Source organism: Narcine bancroftii, chromosome 7 (genome assembly GCF_036971445.1).
Source record: "Narcine bancroftii isolate sNarBan1 chromosome 7, sNarBan1.hap1, whole genome shotgun sequence".
NCBI classification, from domain to species: domain Eukaryota; kingdom Metazoa; phylum Chordata; class Chondrichthyes; order Torpediniformes; family Narcinidae; genus Narcine; species Narcine bancroftii.
In genome coordinates this window covers 206,991,971-207,004,785 of record NC_091475.1, presented here as the reverse complement: position 1 = coordinate 207,004,785, position 12,815 = coordinate 206,991,971, and the positions used below count along the sequence as shown (strand labels likewise).

The 12,815-nt window shown below is 46.1% G+C and overlaps 1 protein-coding gene across 7 annotated transcripts in view; it reads right to left on the bottom strand.

Annotated features, from left to right (window-relative positions):
- The window catches only part of gdpd4a (glycerophosphodiester phosphodiesterase domain containing 4a), a 108,103-nt gene that overhangs the window by 19,180 nt on the left and 76,108 nt on the right, over positions 1 to 12,815 (bottom strand). For 4 of the 7 annotated variants that reach the window (XM_069892090.1, XM_069892091.1, XM_069892092.1 and 1 more), the window contains 3 exons: positions 8,111 to 8,258; positions 5,733 to 5,815; positions 2,212 to 2,741 (listed from right to left, as the gene is read on the bottom strand). In XM_069892090.1, coding sequence (XP_069748191.1) covers positions 2,549 to 2,741; positions 5,733 to 5,815; positions 8,111 to 8,258 — 424 coding nt within the window. In that variant the 3' untranslated portion in view covers positions 2,212 to 2,548. Of the gene's footprint in view, positions 1 to 1,437; positions 1,512 to 2,211; positions 2,742 to 5,732; positions 5,816 to 8,110; positions 8,259 to 12,815 lie in introns of those variants that run through there. The other 3 variants (XR_011342353.1, XM_069892093.1, XM_069892095.1) reach the window with 2 other exon arrangements.

The window sequence follows — 12,815 nt, the reverse complement described above, 5'->3', positions numbered from 1 at the left end:
CTTGTTTTCACTTTTCTCTCTTCTGTATACCTATCTTTTCTTGTGTTTTGCATTATGATAAGTAGAAATTCTGCCTGGCCCTCAGGAATAAGAATCTCAAGGTTGTATGTGATGTCATGTTTGCACTCTGACAATAAAAACATTTGAATCATACCAGGGTTCATTAGGTGTAAATTGGGGGGCACGAACTTGTGGGCCGAAATGGACTGTTACCGTGCTGTATGTCTAAATTTTTTTTAAATTAAAATCTTAACTTTGAACTTATCAGTGGATATAGATGGGAGGGTAGAAGAAGAAAGAAACTGAGACAGCAGAGATAAAGGAATGGTGCTTGTCCCTCCCTCCCTCCCTCCTCCCCCCCGCCCAACCTTTATATTCAGGCCTCTACCTGTTTTTCCACATTCCTGATGAAAGGCCAAGGTTAGTGTAGAGGTTAGTGCAACACTGTTACAGTGCCAGTGATCGGGACCAGGGTTCGAATCCCACACTGTCTGTAAGGAGTTTGTGCATTCTCCCCATGTCTGTGTGGGCTTCCTCCGGGACCTCAAGTTTCCTCCCACTGTTTGAAATGTATTGGGGGTGTACATTAATTGGGCAGCATGGACTCGTGGGCCGAAATGCCCTGTTACTGTGCTGCATGTCTAAATTTTAAAATTTAAATTAAAAATTTAAATTTGAAATATCAACTGGCTTTTACTTCCTCTGGCGTGACCTGTTGAGTTTCGAGCACGTTTGTCCATTTTCTTTGACCCCAGTGTCTGCAAACGTCCTTCTATCTGCACCTCTCAATTTTATAAACTTTTATCAGCTTCCCACATTCCAGAGGAAATGACCCAAATTTGACCAAGCTCTTCCCCATAGCTCATACCCTCTAATCCTGGTCAATCTCTTTGAGACCCCTTCCAAAGTCTCCGCATCCTTACTGTCATGGGTTTTCCACAGTGGCACAAGGTACTCCAAGCATAGGCAAGCCAAAGTTTAAACTAGCTGCAACGTGACTTCCTTATTGTACTCAAGGCCCCAACCAATGAGGGCAATGCCATTGAAACCTTCTGCAATGTCCCCTCCTGTCTTCTGAATCAAGGGTTTATTGGCATGCTTCAATGTCCTTCCAATAGAACATAGAAATCTACACCACAGTACAGACCATTCAGCCCACAGTGTTGTGCTGACCTAATAATTGACGCAAACAGCTGTCTAAAAGTTCCCTGCTGCAAAGCCTCCATTTTTCTCAATTCTATGTACCTATCTTAAAAGATCCTACTTGCCTCCACAACCGTTGCTGAGAGCACATTCCATGCACCCACCACTCTCCAGGTGAAGAACTTGCCTCTTACATCCCCCAAGCCCCTTAAAACTAATCCCCCTCATGTTATCCATTTCAGTGCTGAGAAAAAATACCTATGGCCCTCCAATGTCCTGTTTCATGGTACGTACCTGTTCGAAACTTGCTATAAATCCCTTTATCCCTCTTCAGACTTGGATGGCAGTCAAACCCGTTTTCCCTCCACCTGAGTGAAAAAAAGACAGAATGGAACACCTCACATTTCCAAAGAGCCAAGCCCGTCACTCAGCAAGTCGTAGACAAGTGTGAGGTGTTGCATTTTGGAAGGACAAACCAAGATAGGACCTACACGGTAAATGGTAGGGCACTGAGGAGTGCAGTAGAACAGAGGGATTTGGGAATACACATACATAATTCAATGAAAATGCTTCACAGGTAAAGAGAGCTTTAGGCACATTGACCTTCAGAAATCTGAGTACAGGAGTTGGGATGTTATGGTGAAGTTGTATAAGACATTGGTGAGGCCAAATATGGAGTATTTTGGTCCCCTAACTACAGGAAAGATATCAATAAGATTGAAAGAGTGCAGAGAAGGATGTTACCAGGACTTGAGGAACTGAGTTACAGGGGAAGGTTAAACAGGTTAGGACTTTATTCCCTGTCGAGTAGAACAATGAAGGGAGATTTGATAGAGGTATTTTAAAATTATGAGGGGTATAAATAGAATTAATGCAAGCAGGCTTTTACCACTGAGTTTCAGAGAGATGTGGTTAAGGATGAAAAAGGAGGTTTAAGGGGAACATTAGGGGGAATTTCTTCACGCAGAGAGTGGGGGGGGAGAATGGAACGAGCTGCCAGCTGAATTTGTAAAAGCAGGTTCAATTTTAACATTTAAGAATTGTAATGCGCATCGAAAGAACCAAATATGTTGATCCAAACCAAGGCTTTTATTAACTAAAAGACTGGAGCATATCACAAGTAGGTCGACCAGTCCAGAATGACCTAGTCTGGCTAGGAGCAATCCTTTAAGACCTGCCAGTAGGTGTGGCTACACTCTCAGCCAATCACAGTCATCCTATACATATGTACATATACACATTGGTGATAGAATCTATACTATCACAAGAACATTTTGGATAGGTACTTGATGGGAGAGATATGGAGGGATACGGTCCCGGTCTCCAGGTCAATGGGCCAAGGCAGAATAAATATTTTGGCCATGGACTAGATGGGCTGAAGGGCCTGTTTCTGTGCTGCAGTGTCCTATGGTTCTAAACCTGACACTGGGCTACACAGGCAACCCCTGCAGCACATGGGCAGAGTTGTTGAGGCTGAGCCACAGGGCGACTCTTGAAGCATCAGGGATGTCAACGTTCTGGGGGAAATACCAGAGAAGAGGAGGTGGTCAGTCATTGAGTGGTAGGACTGACTTGAAGGACCAAGTGGCCTCGACCTACTTTTCAAAAGAAAAAAGTCACCATAAAAGGACTGTCAACATTATTGCAGCAACATTTTTCCTGGTACTACAGTAATTGTAAATATTTATTGTCTATCTTTTGCATTTATTATCTTTTATAACTTCATTAAATGGAGACTATTGTAGCTGTTATTTTCTTTATGAGGTATCTGTTTGCAGAATGTGTGCATGACGATAAGCTCATCATCGTGGTTGGGCTCCCTCCATGCGCTCCGGTTTCCTCCTGCGTTCCACAGATGGACAGGGTTAATAATCGGTCGTATGGGTGCATTGGGGTGGCGTGGGCTCACGGGCCTGTTACCACACTGTATCTCAAAATTAATTAACATCTCGGGCCCCTTCTTGCAGGAAGTGAAAGGAAATTTTGCAGGATGATTTTTTTTTAAAAAACCACATCCTCAGTGGAGTGACGAGAGGAACAACCAGCGGGGAAGCTGGTCAGGCCACTGGCTCAGAGTTAGTGACTTAATCCTGTGTGCAGTTCTGATCACCTAACACAAACATAGAACACTTCAGTACAGGCCCTTCTGCCCTCGATGTTGTGCCGACCATATATTCCTTAAAAAAAAGTACTAACCCCTCCCTAACCCGTAACCCTCTATTTCTCTTCCATCCACGTGCCTGTCTAAGAGTCTCTTAAATGCCCTTAATGTTTCAGACTCCACCACATTCGCTGGCAAGGCATTCCAGGCCACCCACAACTCTCTGCATAAAATAACTTATCCCCTGATGTCTCCCCTAAACAACCCTCCCTTCACTTTGGATAGATGCTCTCTGGTGTTTGCTATTCCTGCCCTGGGAAACAGGTGCTGAGTGTCCACCCTATCTAGGCCTCTCATAATCTTGTAGACCTCTATCAAGTCTCCTCTCGTCCTTCTACACTCCAAAGAGAAAAGTCCCAGTTTTACTAACCTTGCCTCAGAAGATTGGTTTTCCAATCCAGGCAATATCCTGGTAAATCTCCTCTGCACCCTCTCCATACTTTCCACATCCTTCCTATAATGAGGTGAGCTAAACTGAACACATTACTCTAAGTGTGGTCTTATCAGAGACTTGTGGAGTTGCAACTTGACCTCTCTACTCCTGAACTCAATCTCCCTATTAATGAAGCCCAGCATCCCATAGGCCTTCTTCACTATTCTATCAACCTGTGCGGTGATATTGAGGGAAAGATATCAATAACATTGAAAGAGTTCAGAGAAGATTTACAAGGATGTTGTTAGGACTTGGGGAACTGAGTTACAGGGAAAAGGTTGTAACGTTATCAATTAGACGTGACAGACCAAAAGTCGAGATTAATAGGCTTTAATCACTATAAACTTACAGGCATATCTTACATGCTGTTGGCCCGATTCTAAGGCAGTACTGAGGGAGGGGATTGGGTGGAACTGCCTTTATTAGGAAACCTGGAGGAGGAGGAGTTACAATATTTGGGGCGAGCCATCCACTACAATACCTGAAATGCAGTGTTCCACCACAAAGATTAAACAGGTTAGGACTTTATTCCTCGCAGTTTAGAAGAATGAGGGACATAGATAGAGTAAATGCAAGCAGGCTTTTTCCACTGAGGTTGGGTGAGATTAAAAACTAGAGGACATGGGTTAAGGGTGAAAGGGGAAAAGTTCAGGAGGAACAGTTTGGGGGGGGGGGGAACTTCACACATAGAGTAGTGATGAATGTGGGCTCAATTTAAGCATTTAAGAAAATTTTGGACAGGTACATGGATAGGTGGGGAATGGAGGAATATGGTAAATTATGGGATAATTGTCCCGTTTAAGAGACAATGAGACAGGAACATTGATGGGAAAGATCCAGAGGGATATGGGCCAAACACGGGCAAATGGTACTAGATGAGGTAGATAACCTGGAAAGCACATCAATCCACACTCCATTCCCACACCGACACGTCTGTCCATGGCCTCATGCACTGCCAAATTACCAAATTACTTGTTTGTTTGCCTGTGTTCCTCCCCTGCCCCATCCTCCCTTCACACCTCTCCCCACCCCCCACCATGCACCAACCCACCTTTCTATTCAGGTGCTTTTTGCTCACACCTTTATGAAGGGCTCAGACCCAAAACATTGGCCGTCCTCTATTTCCTGATATCTTTTCTGCAGTGAGGTGGACCAAAACTACACAATACTCACCAATGTCTTATACAACTTGACCATAACATCCCAACTTCTGTACTCAGTGCTTTGATTGATGAAGGCCAATATGCCAAAAGTTCACTTTTCAACCCTATCCACCCGTGACACCATTTTCAGAGAATTATTCCAAGATCTACCGCACTCCTCAATGCCCTACTGTTTACCATGTTTGCCTTACTTTGGTTTATCTTTCCAAAGTGCAACACCCCACATTTATCTGCATTAAATTTCATAGTTACTCCTCCTCCTGCCCCTTCCTCTCCCACCCCCCTCCTCCCCCTCAAGGCACCTGCCTGCTTTTTGCTCATTCCCTCGACAAAGGGCTGGGGCCACGAAACGTTTACTTCCTCATGATGCTGTGTGACCTGCTGAGTTTCTCCAGCAATTTTGAACTTTAATAATGTGGGGGAGGGGGAAGAGCACAGGCTAACAGGTAAGGTACAGGTGGAAGGGTAGAAGAGAGGGAAAAAAGCTGAGGTAATGGGGGGTGGGGAGAAGCTAGCTCTCTAGCTTTGGGGGATATGGGCCAAACATGGGCAAGTGGGGGGGGGGGAGGAGGTCGTTGGGTAGACAACTTGGTCCGCTTGGTCAAGTTGAGCAGATAGATTCCCTGCTGTAAACTTGACTCTTCTCGACATACTGCGGTTTGTAAACTCTGGATGGAATGTCCAGACTTCTAGTCACACTCTGGAAATGTAGCTACCGTTCTCTCCTATCGTTACAAGGGTCAAGTGTGGTTATTTATTCTCCAGAGTGAGATTAAGACCGACGACCCTCTGCCCCTGAGACCCACGGCACCAAAATTCAAAGGATACCTACCATTGGAATATAAATATCAGTGTGATCAGTGCGGCTGATACGATGTCTGATGAAATCCACATCGCTTCGTACTGGGAGGGCGTCTGGAGAAAACAGCAAAGGTGAAAGATTTAACATCATGGGGGCTGGCACGGATGGCGGAACAGTTAGCCCAACGCCTTTAAGGCATCAGCGATCGGGGTTCAAATCCCACGCTGTCTGTAAGGTGTTTGTACCTTCTCCCTGTGGGTTTTCCCAGGGGCTCCAGTTTCCTCCCACCATTTGAAATGTACAGGGGATTGTAGGTTAATTGGGCGGCACGGAATCATGGCCAAAATGGCCTGTTACCGTGCTGTATGTGTAAATTTTTTTAAATTAAGAAATTTCAATCAGCATCTTCATAATCTTCCTCCCTTACACAACTGGGCTCATTCACACCCCGAATGTTCACTCCCTCCATCACACTAGAAAAAGGGGTGTACCATCTCAGGGCATAAAAACACAGAGATGCTGGAGGAACTCAGCCAGTCTCGCGGTGTCCGTTTTTATGCCCTGAGATGGTACACCCCTTTTTCTAGTGTGGTGGAGGGAGTGAATATTCGGGGTGTGAATGAGCCCAGTTGTGTAAGAGAGGAAGATTATGAAGATGGGCAATAGATGCTGGTCATGTTGCAGTTGGGCAAGACGTTGGTGAGGCCCCATTTAGACCGTAAGACGCAGGAGCAGAAACAGGCCATTCAGCCCATTGAGTCTGCCCCACCATTTATTCACTTCCCCACTCAGCCCCACCGCCCAGCCTTCTCCCCATAACCTTTGGCTGATCAAGAACCTATCAATCTCTCCCTTAAATACACCCAACGATGATCTCCACCACTCCTGTGACAAAAAAAAACATAGATTTCCACCCTCTGGCTGAAGTATCGAATTCTCTTTGGGTCATCATGCTGTTGAAAATGTTGTAAAACTGGTGGGGGGGGGGAGGCGGGTGCAGAGAAGATTTATGAGAATGTTGCCTGAGCTACAGGGAGAGGTGAACCAGGCCGGGGCTTTATTCCTTGGAGCTCAGGAGAGTGAGGGGGGTGGGGGATCTCACAGAGGGGGACAAAATTATGAGAGGAATAGATTGGGTGAACACAGAGTCTTTCGCCCTGAGTCGGGGACTCGGTTACCAGAGGACAAAATTTAAGGTGGGGGTGGGGGGGGGGGGAATTTAACAGGAACCTGAGGGACGACTTTGTTAAATAGAGAGTGATTGGTGTGTGGAACGGACTGCCTGAGGATGTGGTCGTAACATTTTTTTTAAATGGTAGGACAGATACATAGGATGGGTTTAGAGGGATATGGACCAAATACAAGCAGGCGGGACCAGTGCGGGTGGGATATTTTGGGCAGAAAGGGCCCATTTTCCACGCTGTGCTATTGTCGAGACCCCTAGATGTTGTAAAAAAAGATTCTAGATGCAACAAATCAGGAAAAATACAGCAATGAAACACGGAATCCCGCACTGATGCCAGGTTAACTGGCACAAACCAGAATTTCCTCAGGTTTCAAGGATTGAGCAACTTGAGATAATGCTCGCACTTGATGGAGGGTGGGGGAGAAACCATTTCCTTGTGAGATGAGGAAGGAGCAGCAGTGAAGTTCAGGAACAATCTTGGAAGAGCGACCAAGCTGTTCTGGATGATGTCAGGAGGAGAAATCTGGGATTCTTCCTCGTTGATTTGTGGACAGTTCATGAACAAGGAATGGACATATATCACCTTTTTCCCTTTTCGCTGTGGTACATCACTCGGCCAACAGGTGGCCCAGAGACATGGCAGCCGACCTACCGACCATCAGGTGGGCCCAGAGGGCCCATGGTATAAAGCCGAGATCCCGACCATGTGCTCTCTCTCTCTCTCTCTCGGTCTCTAGGACCACTGTGAGCACAGCTAGCAGCCAACTAGATATTAATGTGAATAGAATAAAGCTGTGTTGCCCCAAACAGTATTGTGCCTGTATTTTTCTTTGGTGCAGTCTGCCACAGTGTGGAGGCTGGTACAATAGGGGCATTTAAGAGACTGTTAGGCAGGCACCTGGATGAAAGAAAAATAGTGGGTTATGAGGTAGGGAGGGTTTTTTGGGGGGGGTAGGAATATATATGTTGGCACTTCGTGGGCTGAAGGGCCTGTACTTTAATGTTCAATGTTCTATGTGTCCAACACTCAGTTACAGGATACCATTCACCAATCTCACAGCCTGTGGGAAGAAGCTATTCCCCAGCCTGGCACTCCATATCTTAATGCTCCTGTACCTTCTACCAGACAGTAGTAGGTCAATGAATAATGCTGCACACCGGATGGAAAGGATCCTCAATGATTCCTTGTGTCCTGAGTTCAGCTGGTGAAAGACCAACCTACCATAAGGAACCATGGCCACTGAAGTTCCCGCAGCTTCTGTGGATCGTTGGTGATGACGGAGTGGGCGCCGGAACACCACACCAGAGAGAAGAGCCAGGGCTCAGTCACCACGTACAGGTTGGTGCTGATGTTAGCGGCAGCGTACATCCTGCAGGAAGGACAGAGTCCACAGGTCACTTGTTGGAAATGCAGAGACGTGCGGTGGGGTGACAGAGTTGCCTGCTGTGTGATGGGAAAAGATGCTGTTGAGCTGGCAAGAACATTAATACTGACAGGACTTGGGTGTTGTGGGGGGGTGGGGGGGGGGGTGTGTGTACACACACACATATGTTTTCCTCCACTGTATAGTACCTACCGGCTATTGTATGTATGAGCTGACCCGCCCACTAATGACTCAACCCCTAACCTTCTTCCCCTTCTGCCCTGGCCATAAAGGTCGATCTACCTTCCCCCTTTCTGGCATTCCTGTACCTGGATCCGGGCCAAAGTCTTACGTGTATTAAAGCCTATCGTTCCTTCAGTCCATGACTCTGTGGTTATTGATAGAGTGGGGGGAGGGGGTTGCCTGAGCTACAGGAAGAGGTTGAGCAGGCTGGAGCCCTCCTTGGAGAGCAGGAGGATGAGGGAGGGAATCTCACAGAGGTGGACAAAGTCATGACAGGAATAGATCAAGTGAGCGCAGAGAGTGGGGGAAATTGGTAATTAGAGGACATAGATTTATGTTGAAGGGGGAGAGATTTAACAGGAACCTGAGGGGTAACGTTTTTACACAGAGGGTGTCGGGTGTCGGAACGGGCTGCTGGTGGAGGCAGGGACTATTGCAACGTTTAAGAAAATAATTGGGTGGATCCGTGGATAGGACGGGTTTAAAGGGATGTGGGACAAACAGCAGGCAGATGGGACTAGTGTGGGTGGGACATTTTGGTCGGCATGGGCAAATTGGGCCCAAGGGCTTGTTTCCACACTGTACGGCTCTGTGACTGTTGTCTTTAAAAAACCCCGCAGATGCTGGGAGCCTGAGAGAAAAATGCTGGAAAGGAAGTAACTGTAGAGATAGGAACTGTTTCATAAAGATCATAAGACCATAAGAAAGAGGAGGAGAAATAGGCCATTCAGCCCATCGAGTCTTCCCCGCCATTTAATCACGAGCTGATCCATTTTCCCACCCAGCCCCACTGTCTGGCCTTCTCCCCATAACCTTTGATGCCCTGGCTAATCAAGAACCTATCAATCTTTGCCTTAAATACACCCAATGACTTGGCCTCCACAGCCACCTGTGGCAACAAATTCCACAGATTTATACCCTCTGGCTGAAGAAATTCTTCCACTTCTCTGTTCCAAATGGATACCCTTCAAACCTGAAGTTGTGCCCCTTGTTCTAGACTCCCCCCACCGTGGGAAACAACCTTTCTACATCCACTCTGTCCATGCCTTACAACATTCAAAATGTTTCAATGTAATCCCCCCCTCATTCTCCTAAATTCCACGAAGTGCAGGCCAAGAGCCGTCAAACGCTCCTCATATGGTAATCCTTTCATTCCAGGAATCATCCCAGTGAACCTCCTTTTAACCGTCTCCAACATCACCACATCTTTTCTTAAAATGAGGAGCTCAAAATTGATAATAATACCCCAAGTAAGGTCTGCTTATAAAACCTCAACATTACAATCCCTGCTTTTATATTCTATTTCCCCTGAAACGAACGCCAACATTACATTTGCCTTCTTCACCACCGACTCAACCTGCAAGTCTGCCTTTAGGGCGTCCTGCACGAGGAATCCCAAGTCCCTTTGCATCTGGGAATTTTCAGTTTTCTCCCCATTTTGAAAATAGTTTGCTGGGGTTTTTGTTCTACTAAAGTACATGACCGTAGACTTTCTGACATTATATTTATCATATTTTATTTTGTTTCTTGTAAATGTAGACATACAGCAATGTAACAGGCCAATCCGTGGTTCCCAATTAACACCTCATTAATCTACACCCCAGTACGTTTTTGAAGGGTGGGAGGAAACCGGAGTCCCCAGAGAAAAACTCATGCAGACACAAGTATAGCATACAAACTCCTTACAGAGAGCGCAAGATTCGAACCCAGGGCCGGAGCCGTGACAGCGTTGCGGCATCCTCTACGCCATCCCGAAATTCTGTGCCCATACTCCTAATCTGTATGGCCTTCTGCAGCCTTCGTTTTCCCTCTACACTACCTGCTCCTCCACCTACAGTCGTATCATCTGCCAACTTTCAAATACACCATAAGAGACAGGAGCAGAAATAGGCCATTCAGCCCATTATTTAATCACGAGCCGATCCATTTTCCCCACTCCCTGGCCTTCTCCCCATAACCTTTGATGCCTTGGCTAATCAAGAACCTATCGATCTCATGCCCGAAACTTGCAAGAAAACTGGGAAACAAGTGTGTTTTAGATTTCGGAGAGGCTGGGGGAAGGCTGGAAGTGACAGGTCTTTGCTTGGGAGAGATCGCGTTGGCCCAGATGATCCATGTTTACAGTCAGATAAATAAAGGAAATTAAGTAGAGACAGAAAACAAACTAGGAAGATGTTAAAGGTGTAAAATACAGATCACAAGTTCTGCTGATATCTGAAGCTGATGTTGGAAACATTAGGGAATGTCTGGAGAGAGAGACCAGCTGTATTGTCAGCACAAGGCAATTAAGGATGGACAATAAATGCTGGCATTGCCAATGACTGCAGGAGACTTGAATGAACAAACACATATTAAAGAAAATAGTTCTGTTTTCCAAAGTACTGACGCAAATCCTAGGGAAAGTGGGTTCAAACTCACAGAGCCCACAGTTGTGCAAGGTTCCAAAACTAAGATGTACCCACCGCAGAAATGAGTAGGGGATAAAGCTGGTTGTACTTAATTTAATTTAGATACATAGCAGAGTAACAGGCCCTTCTGTCCCACAAGCCCGTGCCACCCAAATACGCCCAATTAACCGACAACCCCCGCGCATTTTGAAAGGTGCGTGGAAACTGGAGCACTTGGAGGAAACCCACACAAACACGGGGAGGATGTACAAACTCCTTACAGACAGCACCGAATTCGAACCTGGGTCGATGATGCTGTAATAGCGTTGGGCTAACCATTCCACCACCCCCACCCTGTATTGTTTCCGGTAACCAGGTCACTAAGTAGGCCAGGTAAGGAGATGGTACAGTAGTTAAGAGGTCCTGAGGTAACAATCAAGGGAACTCATCCCTCTAGGGAAACTATAGAATTAAAATTCAGCTATTAACTTTATTTATTTAGATCTAAAGCGAGCTAACAGGCCATTTCGGCCCACGAGTCCGTGCCACCCAATCTACACCCCATTAACCTACACCCCCCGTACGTTTCGAACAATGGGAGGAAATCGGAGCCCCTTGGAAAACCCATGTAGACACAAGGAGATTGTACCAATTCCTTACAGCATGGGATTCGAACTCGGGTCCTGATCACTGGCGCTGTAACAGCGTTGAGCTAACCACTACGTCAGCTGTGCAGCTATTAGAACATACAACATTATAGCACAGTATATCTGCCAGCTGAGGTGGTGAATGTGGGCTCAATCTTAACAATAAAGAAGAATTTGGACAGATACGCGGATGGGAGGGGTATGGAGGGCTAAGGACTGGGTGCAGGTCAGTGGGACTAGGCAGAAAAATGATTTGGCACAAATTTGAAGGGCTGAAGGGGCCTTTTTCTGTGCCGTAGTACACTGTGGTTCTATAGTTCTTCAGCCCTTTGGCCCACAATATTGTGCTGTCCGATGTAAATCTACTCCACAGCGATCTAATTTGTCCACCCTTACATCTTCATGCCTATTAGAAGAGACTTTTAAATGCCCCCATTGTACCAGCCTCCACCACCACCCTTGATAATGCATTCGAGGCTCCCACCACTGTCTGACCTCTGATATTTCTCTTAATCTTTCCTCCACTCATCTTAAACAGAAATACTCTGGTATTTCCTATTGTGGCCCTGGAGAATGGTGAAGGGGATCACCCTCTCTTAGCCCCTCATAATCTTATACATTTCTATAAAGTTATCTCTCATCCTGTTAAAGTCAGCCCGGGCTGTAATTAAATAAACAGCAGAACCAATTAAGCGTACAGCAGTTTACTTTATTCAGTCTTGATAACACTAGGGGGGCAGTGAGGGGTTCAAAGAAAGAGTTAAGTAACTCGTTCTCTGCACTGAGTCCCACTCAAAGCATACAGTGTGTTCATCCCATTTTTATACACCTTTGGGCAGGGGTCTGCGTGAGGCCCTACATGTTTCACACAGCTGGCGACCGTTGTTTTTACACAACACGTTCCCTTGTGGTTTCCTTACTTCTTTTGTTTACTTTATTATGTTCTTTGCAGAGTTAGGTACTATCTCACTGCGGCACAGGGAAGGTCACGTTAGAAGGTAGGCACATTCCCACCGTGTTACAAGGCAACCCAATTCATTAACACTTTGTGAAGCATACTTGTTAAACTTGTTCTTTCACAATCCTCCGTCGTCACTCCAAAGAGAAAAATCCTAGCTCTAATTATCAGGAGACCCACCCACCCCCCAACCCCATGGTTTGTAAATGGCTTCAGTGGAGGATATCTGCCACCCTTGCCTCATCTGGGCCAATGTGTGGCTTCCGATTCATCAACATTAACATAACATAACAATTACAGCACGGAAACAGGCCATTAGGCCCTTCTA